The following is a 20,925-nucleotide window of genomic DNA, read 5'->3' on the forward strand; positions in this document are numbered from 1 at the left end:
TAATCTAGCCACCATTTATGACAGAACAGAGTTTTGATGGGAAACTGTTTTTAGAAGTACTTGGAATGCTAAGGACACATTATCCCATAGCCTATGCAATTAGTCTCATGGGCCTCACCTCTGTAGCCCAGATTTAGAGGCAAGGAGGTATAGACAGAGTGGCAAGCTGTGTGGTAGCCTCTAGTGGATCTTTGAGTAAATGTAGGGGGAGAGGAGAGTTAACTGTGACATGGAAATGAAGCCATAGGTCTTTTGGGTCAGTGCATAGTGAGGTTACTGGTAATAGGAGTTGGAGACCACATGTGAAAAGAGTGTCTTGGGACTGGCAAAGAGGATGGGAGGGCTCAAAATGGGATTTAATGAAGATAACAGTGGAAGCTATTTGTTTCCCCTTTTCTCCTTGGAGAAAGGCGGGACCAGTCCTGATGGGGCCCCTATAATGAACTCTTTTTCCCATTTCTCCTTCTTTCAATTCCTTGACCTTGTCACCTTTTTCCCCTTCCATTTTCCTTTTCTTCCAACTGCCAACCAGCAGCCTCAGGGTAGTGCTTTCAGTAAGTAGGATTGTTGTGGCAGCTTCTGAAGAGGGGATTTGTTAATATTTTTTCTCATTCTTCCTTCTTCCCTTCTACACTTCTATTGACAGGTAATAACAGATGAGAGTGGAGAGAGACCACAAGGTTTGTGGAGCTTGCTAGAGAGCAGGAAAAAAACATGGAAAGAGAAGGCTGGAGCAACATTTACGATTTGGGGATACCTAAGAAGGAATTATAAATGCACTCCTTAGGAGTGCTTATGTTCAAGAACATCCCTTGATATCTGGTTACTTAATGTTGTTACTGTTCTCTTATAGTTTCTAGTAGTTCCATCTAGCTAACAATATTGAAAGAAGAGACCATATGCCTAACAAAGTGGTAGAAACATACAGTTAATACGTTGATTTGTGTCCATATTATTTTTGGGTCTGTTTGGTCTTTCAGATGATTGCATTTCTAGACATTGTCTTTACTAAACAAGATGCATATTGATATTTCAGTGTGGAGGCGGTGGCATCAAAAGCTTGGTCAGTGGAGCATGGACTGTGGAGTCCTTAGTCAAGCGCTGCCATTCCCTGGCTGTGTCTGTCAGCTTCCATCTGTGAAATGTGGCCCCAAGTACCTCACAGAATTATTAGGAAGCCTAAGTGCCTAGTACACATGAGATATCCAGTAACTACTGGTTCTCCTCCTTTGTGAAAGTTATATTTTTGTTTAGCTTATAAAATTGTGTAGATTTCAGTGGTTCTGATTTTTTTGTCCAATTGGATTCTTGAGGGAAATTCAGTTTGGAATTGTTGATATAGCCTTAGTTCATTCTCGTTAAAATGAATCAACAGAAAACATTCATCAAGAAGAGGTGCCTAATTTAAAAAATATAACTGAAATCTTTGAAATTATTTTAATCTAAACATATAACTTTCAGTAGGTACTATTTATTAAACATGCAGCGTTAACCAAAACTTAAAATGAATAAAAAGTAACCAAGAGTTCTACCACTAGAGCAAACTGTTTTTATTGTTCTATTATCCTTTTAGGCTGGAGTCATTCATTACGCTATCTTACCAGTCACTTTTTCTAAAGACATTTGTTTTGTCTCTAGGTGTAAAACAAAGGTGTATCCAGATAATCTTCCTACAACAAGTGTGGTGATTGTTTTCCACAACGAGGCTTGGAGCACACTTCTGCGAACTGTCCATAGTGTCATTAATCGCTCACCAAGACACTTGCTAGAAGAAATTGTTCTAGTAGATGATGCCAGTGAAAGAGGTAAATTTTAAATTTTAATGCCAATAATATGCACACCTTTTGTCATTAATGTTAAAAAAAAACTAACAGTAATTTTATACAAACTTTTAATTTATTTTAAAAATATTTGTGGCATTTGAACTTATTCACATATGAAAAAAATTACACACCATGAAATTTAAGATATTTTAATTAGCATTTAATTTGTGTCACATCTTAATCTTCTTTTAAAGAAATATTACATAATGTAAACGTTTATGGAGAACAGTGGGGAAAAAGCACATAATTTTATTAGGATTTTCTCTATAGGAAGCTGTATCCCTGAGTCAAAGGAAAGAGATTCGATCTTACATAGAGCCATGAATGGAGAAACTTAGTTCCTTGTATAGTGGGAAGTATCTTTGGCAGCAGAATGAAGCCTCAGCTGGGCAAGCCCTTTTTACTTCTCCAGATTCTTTTTAGGTTTTCCCATTTTACTCCATTTCTAAGTTCAGGAATGGTATATAGGTAGGTGCCTAAAAGGACGAAGAAGGAACTTATGAAAAAGTGGTATATGACTCTGATCTCATAATAAATCTCTATAGTGATTCTTGCCCAATAAGAATCTCTCAACCTGTTTCATTAAGTACTCTTTTGGAGAGGTATATTAATTAAAAGTACTTTGGCCCAGTATTATTTATTCTGAATTTTTGGAGATTTCACACCACTAAGTAATATACAAAAGGCTCTACTTAGTCCCATAATTAAACCTGTTAAACTCAGATACACAGCATTTCCCAGGTTTCCCCCCCCCCCCACAGCACATCTATGTAGGATCGTTGGTGTCATGTGTTTCCCCAATATTCAAAATTTAGAGGGAATTACAGAAAATGGTTCTTTATCCCTTGATTGGCCTTAAACTTTATGACCCATCATTTCAGCCTCTTTTGCTAATATCTTCAACTTTCTTGCCTAATGTCTCGTTGCATCTGCTAAGACGGTTTAGTCAAATATTACAACTTCTCATTCTTGTGCCCACACTAAACATGTACATTTAACCATGATTAAATTTAATCTCTTAATATGCAAATTATTCCCGATAATTAAGATATGAACAACCATTTAAATCTTATTTACTTTGCCAGATTGTAGAGGTACAAATAAGTTATAGACCTACCTTCTCAGGCACCTTATAGCTTACCTCCTTAATCTGATTAAGGAAACAGTTTGTAATTACACAAAATATTTAAATAATAGTATAATATATAATGCCTTAAATGTCAAAAATTAATGAGAGTTATAAAATAAGAATACCACACTTAAATAATTACTGTTGAACAAAGAAGTATAAACCTCATGTACATAATTATTTGGTAGGAGTTAATTCTTTAAGAAAATTAACTGAAGTTAATTTAAGCAGAGATCTATACAAACATCCATACTGTAAGTGACTTGTGTTTGGTTTACTTGTTTGTTGATATTTGCTAAATTAAATATTCCTCAAGGAGGAAGATTTTTCTTCAGATAAAATGAACTGTTTTTCCACTTCCTCCTTTGCTTTCTCTTTTCTGCTGAATGTCTGAGATGGCTGTGTGAAATACATTTTTGTAGAATGTGGCCTAATCAGAAAGACACATGTACCCACAACTCTAAAGTGACAGAGAAAGTCATGTATACCAGTTATCTTTTTCCTTCCCAAGGAGGGCCCTTCTTAATCACACTAAACTGTATAAATCTGAAGGGGAAACATGTGGCAGACATCTGCTTTACAGTTCCACCTGGGGCTCTTGGCTAAGCAGGGTCCCTGAGTGTTACCCCAGAGCCCTCACCAGGGGTCTGCTTCTCCTTTATCTTCCTTCCTAGAAAGCCTCAGGAGCCTAGGTCACCAGGCATTTTGTTTTTGTGGTTATAATTGTAGTCTTGCTATCCAGATTCAGAATTACCTAATGCCATTTTCTCTGGCTCTCTTATTGAAGTGGGAACACATCTAAGGTACCATCATTTATTTATCACCTGAACTGATGAAATAAACTAACTGGTCTCTCCACATACACTTTCACACCATCCTATGCTTTATGCAAAGTGAACTTTTAAATATGTAAATCTGATCATGTCACTTCTCTGACTAAAACCTTTCTGTAAGGCCTGCATGACCTGGCTTCTCCCTGTATCTCCAGTCATACCTTGAACTGTTCCCTGCCCACTCCATCCCCATAGTTCAGATCAGATGTTCACTCAGAATCAACTTATGTTCAGAGAGGCCTTCCTTGACCTCCTAAGACCAGATCATGTCCCTCTGACAGATCTCAGAACACTCTATCCTCTTCTCACCAAAGATTTTACTATTTGCCTGTTTAATGGGTGTCTCTTTCCCCCTCCCTGTAGCCCAACCTGTTAGACTTTATATTCTGTGAGGGCTATTTGCTAACAATTATCTCCTCAGTGTTCATAGCACCTTTTACTTAGTAAACAGTCCAGAATTTATTTTGAATGAATGAAAGAATAATCTACCAGTTAACCTTTGCTTTTACTTCTTGTCTGTACAAGCTTCCTAATTAGATTGTGTAGCATGCATAGTCTGCTCATGACCTCAGGAAACTTGATTTCACAGTTAACCTGCTGAATTATCAGTAGCTCCATTAAAAAAGTATGAAGTAGGTGCTATAACTATCCCTATTTTATTGATAAGGAAAATAAGGCTTAGCATAAACTGAGAGCTTGACCCCTTAACTGGTATGCACATCACATTTGTCCTAAGTTTATGGTTATAGGGTCTCCAGTGACGACAAGAGTCTGGATGAATCCCTAATTCATGTCAGAAGTAACCTTCTGAGATGATGATTTTGTTATCTTAAGATTTAGAACTGATAGAATGTTCCTAATCTGAGATGACTTATTTTTCTTATACACAAAAGGAAATGGAGGTTCTTATTTAGTAGGGATTAGGAGTCAGGTTTATTAGACTTTAGAGTTCCGGCTAAGACTTCTTAGATGTTGCTGTGAGGAGTAAAATTTTCCTTGACGCACACACTCTCTGACAACCTCACACTCTGCAATGGAGAGATGCCTAGAGATCCATGTATTAATAGCTATAAAGATATTCTAATAAATAAGGTTCTCTTAATTTTAGATCACATAGTAGCTTCCAATCATAGTCACCATCATCACTACTTGATTCATTTTTGTAAAATGAGGCATCAATAGAAAGTTACTAATACCCCAGTTAGCCCCGAGACCATAATTCTGTATCAACTATTAGGAAGACGCCTATTTCTTAGCCTTATTGCATGAAAGCCACAGATGTCAAACTAAGATATTAAGAAAACTTGTGGAATAATAGTAATGTTTTGGAGCTATCAGACCAAAGAGTCATGTATTTTTCACTTTCTTTATAGACAGGACAAAGTATTATAACTTTCAAAGATGTGAGATTTAGGAATTAGATTGCTTTGATTCTTAAGGACTTTAAGCTTTCTTAATATTTTGAGGAAAACTTACTGAGAGATATATTGTTTATGACACACCCAACCTTGGCTAGTCTAAGGTACTAGAATATATCTCACACTCTGCCACATGACATTCTCTCAAACCCTGGACATAAAATAATTTATATGTGTGTCAAATCAGGTGAATTCACAGTCCTAAATTGTTCTCTGTAGTTCCCTTCTAGACTTTTATATGGATGACAAGATGGGCTTTCAAGTCATGCAGACCTGAGTTTGAATCTTGAATTCAACCCCTTAATGAGCTGTGTCACCTTGATCAGTGAGCCTTAGATATTCACGTCTAAAATATGTGTAATAACTTTGTGTAATTTTGAGATTAAATCAGATTAAACTTCTAAAGGGCCTGCCATTGTGCTAAACAGACTCAAAGTGGTAGCTACTACCTCAGAATGTTGCTTTTCTCTCAAATTGGCACTTCCTTTTTACTCAGAATCAAATTATATCTTTCTGACCCTAAGATTTGGTTCATAAAAACCACAGTGGTGATCAGGTAGGAGTTGTATTCCAGGTATTTTTTAGATACTCATTTTAGCCCAAATATATTAGGAAACATATTAGCAGCAATAGAAGTGATGGGTATTCTGTTACAGTGAGACACAAAGGCCTTCTCTTTCACAATTTTCATATTCCTGATTATTTCAGTATCTAGTCATTCTGGTCTTACCAGTTAAACAGACAAGAACCATTTAACTTCTATTTGTCTTTTCCTCTCCACTATATAGGAAGTCCTTTGGATCCTCACTTAGTACTTAAAGAGCTCAGCCCCTCAGTACATAAATCTGGCTTTCCATGTGACCATCCCATTATTAGAGCCTTACGGGGCAAAGCTAGTCATAGGAGTTACGGTATTTTCCATCTCAGGTTTTCCCTTCCCTAGAGAGATTATCCTCATACCTATTGTATGGGGACTAGTTGGAAAGACATTTGGCCATACACCTATCAATAGCTTCTCTGGCATAAATACTATGAAATAATCTAATTTTAAAAATTCTTTCTGTTTTGAGAAAACAGAGCTTTTTCTGCTTTTTAAAGTCAATTATATACTTAAGAGGCAAGACATCCTGGACTTGTGGGCATAACCTGTATCTGCATGGCTTCAGGATAATTACTGATTTCATACAACCATTTCCTTTCCCTTTCCCTCTCCCTTTCCCCCTTTTCCTCTTCAATTGCCCTTTCCTATGAAAACCATTTTTTACTTAGGCCTGCTTGTCTGTTAAGGATCTCTATTTGGTCTTCTGAGCTTGACCTCACTTCCTACCTTCTGATTAAAGAACTACATAGTCAAAGACTGTAATAATAAGACAATTAGTTCTACCTTTGCAGAAATCCCACAATTTTCTGAACTCTGACAGCTATTACATATTCTATTCCTTTTCTCTGTTGTAGTCTAGATTGAATGCTCTTGAACAACATTCTTTCTGTCTCTGATCCTTAAACATGATTAGTAAAAGAATTCGACCTGACAAAAAAGAGTTGCTTAAAGAAATATAGTAACTTGCCTATCTTTGATTTAGCCTGAACTTAAAGGCTCCTCCTGATAAGGTAGAGGCAGCCCTTGTACTTTCTCTAAGGAAATGAAAAGGCTTCCTGTAGTGAAATGGGTTTGTGAGGGAGCCCCACGGAAAGTGATCAGTAAATGTGTTGAATGACTATTGCATATCAAAATTTCTTTACATCTGAATGATGCCAGGTCACAGTATTTTTTTGTTATTTTTGTTGTTAATTTTTCAGACTTTTTGAAAAGACCTCTAGAGAGTTACGTGAAAAAATTGAAAGTACCAGTTCATGTAATTCGAATGGAACAACGTTCTGGATTGATCAGAGCTAGATTGAAAGGAGCTGCTGTATCTAAAGGCCAAGTGATCACCTTCTTAGATGCTCACTGTGAGTGTACAGTGGGATGGCTGGAACCTCTCTTAGCCAGGATCAAACAAGACAGGTAATTTTCTGGAGTCTGTAAGTTTGTTTTCAATGCATGTGTCCTAAACTCTATGTTAAGTTGCAAAATTCTGTGTTTTTAAATAAATACAAATATAATTTCTTCTGAAGTTCCTTTAACATACCCACGAAAAGCACTCTTAAATATGAAGACCTTCTTCTAAAGTCTGGAAGGAATGTTTGCAAACTGTCTTGTTAATGAAGCTAGATTAGGAGGTATGTTGTTAAGATGTATACACACACACACACACACACATATACTCTGCTCAATAAACAAGGAGAACAGATGGACAATGAACTCAAGGAAAGTAGGATAAAACCCTTTACCTGTCTCTACTCTCTAAGGTTAACACTAGGGCAGGCAGGTCATCTCATCTCCATCTACATCCTTACTGGAACTGTAGCACAGCAAGAAGTGGAAGGGGGTGGGGAGATAACATGTTACATCCTGAAATGCTTAATTGTATATTGAAAAGCACTATAATTTTAGATAATACAGGAAGAGCATTGGGAGCCAGAGGTGCCCATGGTTGTAGACTTTCATGATGCACATTTTGAATGATAGCTGTAATTGAAAAATAAATTTGCTTTTATGATTTTAGGAAAACAGTGGTATGCCCTATCATTGATGTGATCAGTGATGATACTTTTGAGTACATGGCAGGTTCTGATATGACCTATGGTGGATTCAACTGGAAGCTCAATTTTCGCTGGTATCCTGTTCCCCAAAGAGAAATGGACAGAAGGAAAGGTGATCGGACTCTTCCCGTTAGGTAATTCATTTGTCAAACATTTCCCCTAGAGTGTTATTGGCAGGAGATTATGAAGCTTTGGGAATCATGTTATAAGGATTATAAGTATATTTTGAGAGACATGAAGTATTTGTGTATCACATATGTAATTAAGAACCATCTTTCACAAATATATTATTTTTCCTCATCAATTAATAAAATTAGAATTTTTGATTTATATAAACCTAGTGTATGTGAGAAACGGTGACGTGCATGTTCCTTCATTCCTATATGAACAACGTTTTGTAAATCCATCAGATTTGTGCTTTAATTCACTTGTTAAGGATAATAACATTTAACTTGAATCAACCTGTCCATTAATTGTGTTAGTATGTGAAAATATTACCTAAAACTGGGTCCCTGCCCCAGGATGTAAGATTTTAAATTTAGACTTTTACTGTCTGGATGATAGCTACTGACAAGTAAGGTTTTAAAAAGCTTGCTTTAAATATATTTTTTTAAAAAAACAAACAACTAGAATTGACAAAAATATAAAAAAGGGATTTCTGTTAGTTTTTTTCTTTTTTCATTTAGTCACATATAGATTTTTCTTCAGAAAGGGGTAAAAATCTTGCTATTCAGAACCTTTAAATTGAGACCTTGAACTTTCTGAGCCATCCTAGGATTTGTTCCGTTTGCTTCAGCCTGCTGCTTCTACAGTAACTGAGAGTTCCGTTAATACCAGGTCTTTTGGGTTTTCCCCATCCCAGATCTCCCTTCACTTAAATTCAAGTCCAGTTCTGGCAAAGTCGAAGACAAGTTTCTCTAATCCTAATCTCTGTACCCCTAGCAAACCCGAGTGTTTTCCTAGTAAAAGGACTTTTCCCACTCTTTTGCTGACTGTTCAAATCACCGTGCAAACCAGGGATTCCTAAACATTTTGTAAATGACGGACTTTGAAAAATCTGATAAAAGCTATGTGTATTCTCCAAGGTGGGGAAGGTGCAGTGCAAATCATATAATTCTAGGAAATTTATAGATATCCCAAAACCCAGGTCAAGAAAACTCTGTACTGAATGATAACTCTGGCTATTGGCCTATTTCTTTTGACCCTAAGATATTAGATTTTCTTTCTTTCACTTTTCTAAAATCAAATAAGTCCTAACTTTTTTTGTGGAAACAAAACTGTATCTGCTGGAAAAGCAAATGTGCACAGAATGAGTATATTAGGGTTACAGAGGTGGCCAGTTCATCCTAAAATATGATCTCCATAGTGTCTTCTTCCTTAGAATTTATTTTCTCCTACTCAGAGTCTGTTTTTTCTCCATACTCATCCTTAAAGGAAATCAAACGTTTGACTGGTATGCATTTATTTAAGCCCCCTTCATTATTATTTCTCTGCTTAAGTCCACCTATTCCTACCTGCTCTGCATACCTGGGCCATGTTTAAATAAACTGGGCTTCTCTTTAGCAGAGGGTATACCATACTTGGTGAGGATGATGATCTTCCTAGAAAGAGCATATTTTTGTTCTATACTTGAATTTATTTTGTATTTAAATGTTCCTATTAGGTATAGGGAAAGGCCCCATTGTTTTCATACTATTTAATCTTATATTTTTGCAGTGTTTGCTGCCCTTCATAACCTCGCCTGTTAGAGTTGCTAACATGAGTCTAGTTGGTTAATATAGTCAACTGCATTTATGGTTGTTTATGGTTGTTAGGAACTATGGAGTGTAGGTACACACTCAGATGGAGAGGATTACAAGAAATGTCTTCAGTGTAAGGAGTTTCAGGGAAACTCAGGGCCCAAGGACCAGGTAAAGTACTAAAAATATGAAGAGCCCTTGGGACTGGGTAGGGAATGAAGTCCATGCAGAAGCTGTGACAACATGACTAGAGTGCAGGTCATGTCTAAAGACCAAATAACATACCAAAAAACAAAGTCTCTAGGGGTCTGTGAAAGTTTTTAAGGAGTATGAGAGTAAGCATTTATTCCATAGGTAGAAACAGTTTTAAAGCTGCTTTTTAGAACAAAAACTAATTGCAGTCTTTGAATTGTTATAATTAACTGTATAGTATTATGATTGACTTTCAGAACACCTACAATGGCAGGAGGTCTTTTTTCAATAGACAGAGATTACTTTCAGGAAATTGGAACATACGATGCTGGAATGGATATTTGGGGAGGAGAAAACCTAGAAATTTCCTTTAGGGTAAGTTCCCTTTGAAAAAAGTAGTCTTCTATTTAACTTCAAATATAGATATGCTTTGACTGTTACCGCTAAATTAAAAAAGTGACTGGTATGAATTTAATCAGACTTCAGAGCCTTTGGTGATACTATTATGGGTTCATTATAAACTATTTTAAGCAAATAAGTCAGTTAATAATGCACCTATAAAACTTATACAAGACTTATTTTTTTTTAATTTCTGTTATTTTCAAAGAAGTAATTCAAATTCTAAAAACCAACGAAAAATAACTTGTAATTAGTATGTGCTACTTTGGTACTTAACCACCGAATATGTAATTTCACTTTCTGTAATAGGCTTTGTTCTTCTGGTATGAAAATTTTTCTCATACAAAACCTGGTCAACTTTACTAGCATAATATTTTTCAATGAAAAGGCAAAAAAAAAAATCTGAAATTACTCCAATTTAACCCAGTGGACCTTGAGTCTTATGCATTTCACATTCACTAGAATCAATACATTATTTAAATGACATTGTGTATTTCTGAAAATAATCAGTTTTTAGACACATAGCTTAAAGTGGAAACCATACTGAACTGCACTGTGGTCTAAACCAGCTAGCTCATTTTGTTTGTAGTGGATCTCTTTGCCTTCTTATAAAAGGAGAGGTTTGGACTCCAGATCATCTTGGAGAACTTATCCAGCTTTGCCATTTTATGAACCTGAGAAAATGTTAAAATAGACACAAAATCATAACTTTTCAAAATATATTTTAAGTAGTAGATTTTTAACTTATGGAAAATGTATTTTGGAAGGAACAAAAGGATAATTGCCTTAAATTAAGGATGTCAAAACAATGATCTGTCTTTATCCCTTTTTTGGTTTTTTGCTCACAGGGACAACAAATTGTGGTATTGCTGTCTCACTAAATGACTCATGAGAGATCCAATTTAGATTCCTAGGTTCTGTTTAACTTACAGGCTATGACACAGGTTTGCAGAAGAAGGAATAGATAGGACTCTGGCTGAATACCTCGTGGTCACTTTTTTTCACCATGAACCATGTTAATAAATACACTATACATTATATATGCACAATGCAAAAAATGTAAACATTTCATGAAACAGTATGTCCTTGTTAGCAAGAACTGGTTGCAGTTCATCAAATCTGAATTTATGATCCTTATATGAGTCATGGCCTGCAGTTAGAAAAATATTGCTCTAGACCTCATGTCTTTTCTGTATTTAGCCTTTAACCTGTCTTTTCTGAATTATAACCTTGAACAGTTTGCTCCTAAGGAAACACTGGCTTTGTGACCAGGTAACAGGAGCTCCACTGTATGCCTTGATTCTGTGAAATTCCAAGTCTGAAACTCGATAGACATGAACAGATTTTTTAACTATCAGTGTTTAAAACCAGTCCTCTTGGATATTGTTTTCAGATTTGGCAGTGTGGAGGAACTTTGGAGATTGTTACTTGCTCACATGTTGGACATGTGTTTCGGAAAGCTACACCTTACACATTTCCAGGGGGAACAGGGCAAATTATCAATAAAAACAATAGACGACTTGCAGAAGTGTGGATGGATGAATTCAAGAATTTCTTCTACATAATTTCTCCAGGTTAGCATTATTTGGCATCAGAAATATAAAACTAACTTACTTGTCCCTTATCCTAATGCATTGAGGATAGGTGAGAAGGGATGGAAAGAGGCTTTGAGCAAAGGCAAAACGCCTATCTCATAAGTCATTGTAAGGAATAAATGAAATCACACACAGTATTAAAAGCACTTAGAATAATGCCTGGTATATTAATAATAATAAATTATCCAGGTCAGTATTGCAGAAATTATTGTTAGTCCAGGTGTTATCCATGTGTGTGGGGTTTTGGGTTTTATCTTTAATTTTTTTGTAACATAACTGCAACATTTTATGTTGATATGAAAGTGTTAAATATCTCAAGGTAAGCGCAGAACCCCTGTACTGTGCCTCAGGGGACTTTTCTCCAGGAATTATTCTTTGCCCTTCAGAATTTTGTGGGAATAGCTGTTCCGTTAGCTATAAATCTGCCTGACATTACCATTCCATTCTCATGTTTAAATTACCACAAAACTGTCAGGTGGCAAAGTATACAATTCAGTGAGTTATTGAGAGAAACCTAACTGGGAATAGTTAATTGTTCTGTTTAATATTTGGGCAAAATCTTGATTTTTTGTTTTTGCCATAACATTAAATTTTCTGATTCCATATATTTGTAATACTATTAGCATGTATATCAGTCTCACATAATTTTTTTAAAAAATACATTATTTCCTTGTTTTTTACTTTGAGAGGTAGATTTATGGTATAACACTTGTATAGTCACATATTGCCACAGTGGTACCACTTTTCCCATTCATCTGGCTTATTAGATATAACATATAAATAGAATCGTGTTTCCCAATAGAACAGTAATTCACTCATTACCTTTAACAGGTGTTACCAAGGTAGATTATGGAGATATAGCATCAAGACTTGGTCTGAGACACAAACTCCAATGCAAACCTTTCTCTTGGTACCTGGAGAATATTTATCCTGACTCTCAAATTCCACGTCACTATTTCTCTTTGGGAGAGGTAAGAAAAAAAAGTATTCTATGTGGTTATTATGTTCTCACTTATCAAAATCAATAGAGGTTAAACTTCCAACAAGGGAATACTTGCATATTAAAATGACATAACCTCAAGGGTGGGGAAGTTCTTGTTAGTTGACACAGTCAACTTCATAATTTGAAACCTTGTTAATTTTTTATCATTTTATATTTTATTAAAATAAGAATGCTCTACTCCTAGCCTTTCACAGTTAGACTCTTGTTACAATATATTGTCTTCTTTGATAGACTTCTTATTTCAATAAACTGACCCATTTAGTTAAAACCATATACTCTTAAAGCTAATGTGCTAGTGTGTTAATTAGCCTGAATCAAAGCTCGAGGACCTTTAAAGAAAAATTATAAAGAACTGATGAGGAAACTTGAAAGACCATTTATAATTAATTATTTTGGGCACTCATTTTTTTCTCTTTGGGAGTTCTAAATCTCAGTTTGGGCAGGAAGGTTAGAAAGAAGGTTGGTAAGCATGTTTGTTTCTGATGATAGACTTTAATTATTGTTCTTCAAATTCAGGGAGCAAATTTTCTTGAAACCTTAAATAAATAATGTGCTTAATAATACTTACAATTAGTTAACACAATTAGGTGTGCTTTGGAGTTTGGCCTTTGCATCTTTATGGGTGCCCATAATATAGGGTGTGGTGTGAGACAGACTTATCTTCTTAACTTCTGGTATAACTACCCAGGTAGTCACAAGAAACTCTTGTGCCCCTCTTCCACAGTATACCTAAAACATCTGTAGCCATACATTCTCCCTCCTAGCCAAAACTGTACTCAGTGTATAGGAAATCCAAATAGTCCTCTTTGGCTCAGGAGTCTGATCAAGTCAGGGATTCTTTTAGTTCCCTAGAACTCCCATAATAAAGTACCACAAACTATGAGTGGCTTAAACAACAGAAATTTATTATCTCAGAGTTTTGAAGACTAGAAATCTTTGAAGACTAGAAATCTCAGAACAAGGCATGAGCAGATTTCATTCCTTCTGAGGTTTGTGGGGAAGAACTATTCTCTGCTTCTCCCTAGCTTCTGGTGGTTTGCTGACAATCTTTGGTGTTCCTTGGTGTGTAGAAACATCACCTTCATCGTCACATGGCATTCTCCTGTGTGCCTGTCTGTCTTTTAATTTCTCTTTTTTGTAAGGACTCTAGTCATGTTGGATTAGGCTCCACCCAAATGACCTCATTTTAATTTGATCACCTCTGTAAAGACCCTGTCTCCAAATAACATCACATTCTAAAGTACCAGGGGTTATGTCATCATAAGAATTTGGAGGGGAGTGGGACACAGTTTAACCTTTAATAAGGATTGAGCTAGTTGGGACTGGGTTACAATTTTAGGAAGCCTCAGCCCACTTCTGGCTCACGTGTTTCTTAGGACTGGTCCTCCAAAGCTTTTTAATAATGGCGTGCAGGGGTCTCTGTATCCTCAACCCTGAAAGTTTTACCTGAGGTTTTGAAAATAGTACTTTAGCATTCCACCTTGTTCAGTGGGGACACTAGTTAATTTTTGCAGGTCTTCTTTCTAGCAGGAATTTGTCTCCTAAGCACCAGGGATTGTGGAAGATTTCATTCTGCCTTTCCAGCCCCAGCTTCCTGCTCACCCAGAGCTCAGCAAATGTTTCATCAGGAAAATAGCCTTGCATTTGGGGCTTAATTTTTAATTTGTCATATGACCAAAACACCACTGTGCTATTTCCCAGAGAAAAGGTGTTTGGGGTCACACCCTGTTCTCAGCCTGCACTATCAGCAAATGTTCTTATAGAGGAAGACAACTGATGATTGTCAGCTCTCACCTAGCAAGGGCTCTTCCCTCTCTGGAATTATAGCACACTTCATCCTAATTGCTTTCATAGCTCTCCAGCAGCCTCAGAACCAGGACTTTTGTAATTTAACTGTTTTTCCCCCTAGCTGTTGGAGCATAAGTTTTGGGTTACTATGTCCTACTGAGAAGCAGTGTTTCTCCTTTTTTTCTCTACTACAGTATAATAATACCCCAAACCGGTAGGCCATGAAGATTCTAGGTCTCATTTCTTACAATCTAACTTTCCAAGGTCCCCTTTTTTATTTATTAGATCAAGACAGTGATTTTCAGTTTTCTGGTCACAACCCAGGAGTGGTTTATAAATCATTTTAGCTGCTTATGACCATCAGTTTTTTAACAGTCTAGAATACATTGCTTATAGTAAAGGAATTTTGTTTTTACTGGGTCGAGCTATAATTGTCTTTTAATTATGAGACTGACTTTTAGAAAGCACATGAAGCCAAATGGGAAAACAACAACTCCTGTGAGAGAGTGATAGGACAAGATTTCCTTTTTTAAGTCACAGCACCAAATGATACGTGTGGACAAGCCCTATCCCAGGACTGAATCTTTCTGACACTCAGGAAAAGTCATCCCCCAGTCTTTAGAGGGTTGTCACCTCTTAATTCCTTTTATTCCTCCAACAAGTATTTGAGTACTGTGTGATAAGTACTGTTTTAAGTACTGGGAATATAGCAGTGGAAGAAATAAAGCCTCTGCTCTTGTGGATCTTACAGTCTCTGGAAGATGACAGATTTTTTTAAAAAAGTATATGTCAGGTGGTGGTAAAGGCAGAGGGGATAGAGAATCACTGGTGGGTGTGAGTAGTGGTGCTCTTTTACGTAAGGTAATTGAAAAAGTTCTATACGAGGTGATTTTTGAGCACAGCACTGAAGGAAGTGAATGAGCAAGCCATATTAATTTCTGGGGAAATTTCTAGGCACATTCCAGAAACAGCAGAGAGGCCTGTGTCTGGAATGGAGTGACAAGGGGAAGGGTAGTACAAGATAAGGTCAAGACCTAGTGAGAATCAAATCACATAGAGCTCCTAGGCCATGGTAAGAACATTGGGTTTTATTCTGAGTAAGACAGGAATCCATAAAGAAATACAAGCAAACTTTCATTGGAAAAGCATCAGATTGCCTGCTATGTCAAGCAAAACTGTTTGGAAACAAGAGGAGAAACTAGTGTGTGGGTGAAAGGAAAGGAATAGTCAAGGATTATATCATAATTAAGAGTTAGCCCGAGAAACTGGGGCAGTGAGGTTGGCATTGCTGAAAAGGGGAAGCCTATACAGCAGGTACAGAGGCATGAAACAGTGCTGTTTGGGACGTGTTAAATTTGATCCAGGTAAAGATACTGGGTAGGCAGCTGCATTAAAAAAATCTGCAGCTCGGATGAGAGGCTGGGGATGGAGGTCTAAAGTTAGAGGTTGTTAGTATGTAAGTGGTTTCTAAAACCACAAAACTTCATAAGATCACCTTGGGAAGAATGAATGTAGATGAAGAAGAGGGGAGGGATGAGGATCAAGCCACAGAGAACTCCGCAGTTTAGAAATGAGGAAGATGAGAAATCAGCCCAAAAGACTGACCACTGAAATAGGAGAAACAAGGAAGTGATATCACGGAGACTAAGTGATGGACTTCTTTCAAGAAAGAGGAAGTGATTGACTATTGATTGCTACAGAGAAGTAAGACAAGTACTGAGAATTGGTCATTGGATCAGCAAGGGAGTAGTTGTAGGTAGGTTCCATCTTACTGTGTCAAGAGGGTTCCAGTGGAGATTGGTAGGGACAAAATCCCCGATAGCTTCAAGGGAGATAGGGAGAAAGGGAAGTGGAGATCACGTGTGTAGACAAGTCTTACAAGAATTTTGTTGTGAAGAAGAGCAGAGAAATGGGTGGTAGCTGGAGAGGAATATGGGGTTAAAAAAGGGTTTTTTTCTGGTTATTTTTGCTTCAATGAAACTGTGTGCTCATGCAAATGACCCAAAAGATAAAATGTGAAGATGGTAAAAACAAACCACTGATTGCAAGAGTCATGTGGTAGTCAGATGGGACGGAGAAGCCCCAGGTTACAAGTAAAGATAGGGAGGTGGGTACAAGGGGAGAAGGCAGTTCATCCATTGCAATAGGAAGGAAGGTAGAGGGAGTGGGGACTTGTGCAGGTCAGTTGTAAATTTGGGAATAGAAACTGGTATTTTGTGGTGGAAGTGTAAGTTCTCTGATTACTTGTTTTGTCAGGTGAACACACTGGTAAGAGTAAAGAGGAGGTATTGGTGATGGGGGTTTGGAGGAAAGAGGGAGAGATGTAAAGTAGAAACATAGGTTATGGGTGAGCGAATAGATCACAGAAGGGACTGGATGGTGGTGAGAGTGAAACCATTTGACCTGGTTGCATTTTCTCCCGTGCTAGGGCAAGCACAGACTCTCGTGTTCATTCTTAGTAGTAACTGAGGCTGCTTCAAGGTTGAATGCGTCCTACCTCTGAACTTTGTTGTGCTTTAAGGAATTCACTCTCAAACAAGTGAGGAATATGCAGCGTTTCTTGCATCATTTATGAGCATCTGTTCCCTTTTCTGTAGCCTCATTCTAGTCAAGAAAGGCCTGGGGAGGGTGATGTGCTGTGGGAAGATTTATAGCAGTTGCTCCTATAACTTGCCTTTACAATAGAGAATGAAAAATAGTGTTTTTTTACTTTGAACTGACCCAGTTTGGGATCTAGGAGGCATTGTTAGCTGGGCCAGAATATAGGCATATTACAAAGAACCATTTGTCTAACCCATGTAGATGATTGCCAAGGCAAACTTGCCTTCTACCTGCCTCTTGGCAGCTAGTTTTCTGTATAAGAAACAGATTTAACCCTCTGTGGCCTGCTTGTCACTGCCTTATTAACTAAGCAGCTGGTCCTAAGCTTATACACCTTATAAACAGGCCACACTATCCAGGTGAAACTGATTTCTGGTGCCGGGTTGTTTTCGAGCACCTGCCACAGTGCAGCCAGTGATCTTAGGCTTGCGATCATGGTTCCACTTCAGTGAGCCTTCCTTCACTAGAGACTGGATTTTAGCCTTTCAAGGATATTTTGTCATACTTAAAGGGCCTAGGGGAACTTGAAATAGGATTTTAGAGTAGAAAGGGAAATTAAAAGGTATAAATTTAGTCTCTGGCTTCACTGAGTCCAACTCTCATAGGCTCCTATAGGACCTGGAACTGAATAAATGAGTTTCATTGTGATACCCAATAGTTGTTAATCGAGATGAGTATTCTAAACAACCATCATAGAAAGCAAATAATCCAGACTTCTGATGTGTAAGCCAGTTTTTTGGACTGACCAATTAGATCTGATCAGTCCAGGTAGATCTGATTACTTCTAAGATTTAGTGAGCCTGAACTCCATGTCAAGTACCAGTCTGAGTGCTTTACAAATATTAACTCATTTTATCCTCACATCAACACTGAGGTTTAGGTGCTGTTATCCCCACTTCACGGTAGGTAAATTGAGGCATAAGTAAATGGTTTAAGCTTGAGTTAGGTTATAGCCATAAAATGGAAGAAACAGGATATGAACACAGGCAGTCTGGCTTGAGAGCTGTGTTCTTTAACACTCGTACTTTCTCATATCTAACCCATCTTTACCTTACGTCACAGAGTAAAATAGCAACTTCAGTTTCCATTATACTAGATTCCAAAAATCCTTTAACCGCTTATGTTGTCCACCCTAATGTAGGTACCAAGAGATTCTGGAGGAGACTATAGCAGAAATTAAGAAATTTAGGCTCTAATTGCCTGTTTCCCAGGAATGAGTGTATTCACAATTATTTTCAACTCTTAAGGTCAAATATAGTATTTTAGTGATAGCTGTGTACACCTAAGTTGCTACTTCAGAGGAGCTGAAGAGTTACTAATCTGTGGATAAGGAAGGGAAATGGACAGTTATTCTGGACCTATTATGTATCAGTTTCTTCTAGGGCTCTGTCTGTATGTGTTACATCATTGAGAGATTTCAGCAAACCTGAAAGAGCATTATCCCTGTCTTACAGATGAGAAAATGAGGTTCCCATAGCAATATTTCTCAGTTACTGTGTAAAGAGTGCTGATGCCTGAGGTTCCTCAAAGTGCTTAATTAGAAAGAAAGGCGGGACTTAATTTTGTCGCCAAAAATGTTTGGGAAATACTGCTTTTTACATCCTGTACCACCAGTCCCTACCGCTACCAATAGTCACAGCATGTAGTAGGCTTTGAGAAGTCTTTCAATATTAAACCTATTTAAATTTAACCCACTATTTCCCAAACCTTTGATCACAAAACCTTTTTTGGTGGCACTTGTGTCCATACATGGCTAGACACTGTTGTTCAGAACATGGTCTGGGGAATCACTGTCTTAAAGTACTGATCTGCCAAGATCTCATGGCTGGTAATGGTAGAGTTGGGAGTGAGGCCCAGGTCTGCATGTCCCCAAACCCACTCTCAATTCTGCGCATCTGCCTCCACACACCTTGAAAGTGTGGCTGTTTCCCCCTGATTACTCTAGTCCAGGTATTGCTGTGATTCAAGTAGAAAACTTCCTGCTTCTGACAACTCACCCTCTAGCATTCTCACGTTTGTAATGGTGCCTCCAACTGTTTTGGTTTGGCTCACTGGCAAGTCTGGCTTCATAAGCAAAGATGTGTTACTCAGTCGTAAACAAATACTGTAAAAAGGACCATTCGCCCGCTAACCTTCCCCCTTAACATTATTTAGATTCCTTAGGGCTTCTACTGATTCCAGAACGTATGAACTAAACTTGGGCCCTTCTGCATGCTTTTCAGCATGCCAAGGATGTGATAAGCTTCGTTAGAATGTTTCCACTCTGTCGTCATTGACAAGTTGCCCTCAAAAAAGGTGGAAGACTTTTTCCTATGTGTCAGCATCTTGTCCTGCATATCCAGCATAGTAGCCACTAGACACATGCAGTTATTTAAATTAAAATTCAGTTCCTCAGTCACACTAACCACATATAATAGTGCTCAATAGCAAGAAGTAAAAAGAAAAAAATAATAAAGTGCTCAATAGCCACGCATGGCTAGTGGCTGCCATATTGGTCAGTACAAATATAAAACATTTCCATCATCCAAAGTTCTGTTGGACAGTGCTGGAGACATTAACACAGATAGCCAACACAGGAGGTTATCCATCTATCTTGCCATCATTACACATTTTTCTCCCTGCCAAGGCCCTAACTTGAGATGTCCATATTTGCTTGTCAAACCTAGTGTTTTAAAAACAACTACTGTATATACTCTGATTATCTTTACTCTCAAATAATTTAGAATAGGTACATTCCTAAAACAACTTTCATAGGGCTGTGCTATATCACATTCCCAAACTATTCTCTCACTTATTTTCCTGTGGTGTTAGGAGAATATCAGGATCATATTTATATTCACGAGTATCTACTCTAGTTTAGAAAAATTTTATTTTTCAATAGCAAATCAATCTTTTAGTTTAAGGGTCCTTGATAATTTAGAATCTCAGTTGCCATTAGAGATCCTGATGATCACCAAGTACTATATTACCAAACAAGGGGACTTCTCTCATTTCTTTTTCCAAAATAGTAATAAGATATAACTTGGAATGCAAGTAAACTAGAAGGAATTGGTAATGCAATAAGACCACTGAACATCTTTGTTGATCCACACTATGTATATGCCAAAAGAAGGGACAGAGTCCTCTAAAGAGTGAGAGAACCCAGAAGTTAGCCTTTTTCTTAGATTAAACTTTAAATACTGTCTAACTTATCAGAAGGTTCCCGCTTTTTGTTTTGTTTTGTTTTAGTCCTACCATTTTTAGAAATACAATGTAGAAGTTTTCCTGACATTTAATTAGAACATCCATGCATTAGCCAGTCTTAAATCTTTCATGTCTTTTCTTTTGCCTTGATAACATGCCTGCACTTTGTCATTCTACATTTCTAAGTGTTATTTTTTTCAATAAATTTTTTGAAGTGTCAGATAGATATTGGATAACCTACTCCAGTACCTATTTGCATCCCAATATAAACCTGGGGGCAAGTATATGTCATCAGCTTTTCTATCTTCCAAACCTCACTAGAATAGCTGGTAATTGGTTACAAAGCCTTAAAGCTATTTGGAATTTGGATTTTGAATGTCTGATTCAACATTCTTAGAAAATGTTCCTAATTTTTTTCTTCTTCAAAGACTTTTCAAAGTTAACTCCCACCAAACAAACACATTAACTGACATCCAAAAGGACAGAATTGTTCCTAAAACTCACCCCTGAGTCATCCTTGTTTTTCATGTCCTTGAGAAATTAACTTACACATTCCTATCAGAAGAAAGGTGGTCT

At 37.2% G+C, this 20,925-nt stretch overlaps 1 protein-coding gene across 1 annotated transcript in view; it reads left to right on the plus strand.

Moving 5' to 3' along the window:
- GALNT1 (polypeptide N-acetylgalactosaminyltransferase 1) overlaps positions 1 to 20,925 on the plus strand; it is a 62,300-nt gene that overhangs the window by 30,404 nt on the left and 10,971 nt on the right. Inside the window, exons 4-9 of the mRNA XM_036229964.1 lie at positions 1,639 to 1,805; positions 7,004 to 7,211; positions 7,813 to 7,983; positions 10,038 to 10,155; positions 11,573 to 11,753; positions 12,606 to 12,745. Coding sequence (XP_036085857.1) covers positions 1,639 to 1,805; positions 7,004 to 7,211; positions 7,813 to 7,983; positions 10,038 to 10,155; positions 11,573 to 11,753; positions 12,606 to 12,745 — 985 coding nt within the window. The remainder of the gene's footprint in view (positions 1 to 1,638; positions 1,806 to 7,003; positions 7,212 to 7,812; positions 7,984 to 10,037; positions 10,156 to 11,572; positions 11,754 to 12,605; positions 12,746 to 20,925) is intronic.

This window comes from Rousettus aegyptiacus, unplaced genomic scaffold, assembly GCF_014176215.1.
Source record: "Rousettus aegyptiacus isolate mRouAeg1 unplaced genomic scaffold, mRouAeg1.p scaffold_m13_p_12, whole genome shotgun sequence".
In the NCBI taxonomy this organism is placed as follows: domain Eukaryota; kingdom Metazoa; phylum Chordata; class Mammalia; order Chiroptera; family Pteropodidae; genus Rousettus; species Rousettus aegyptiacus.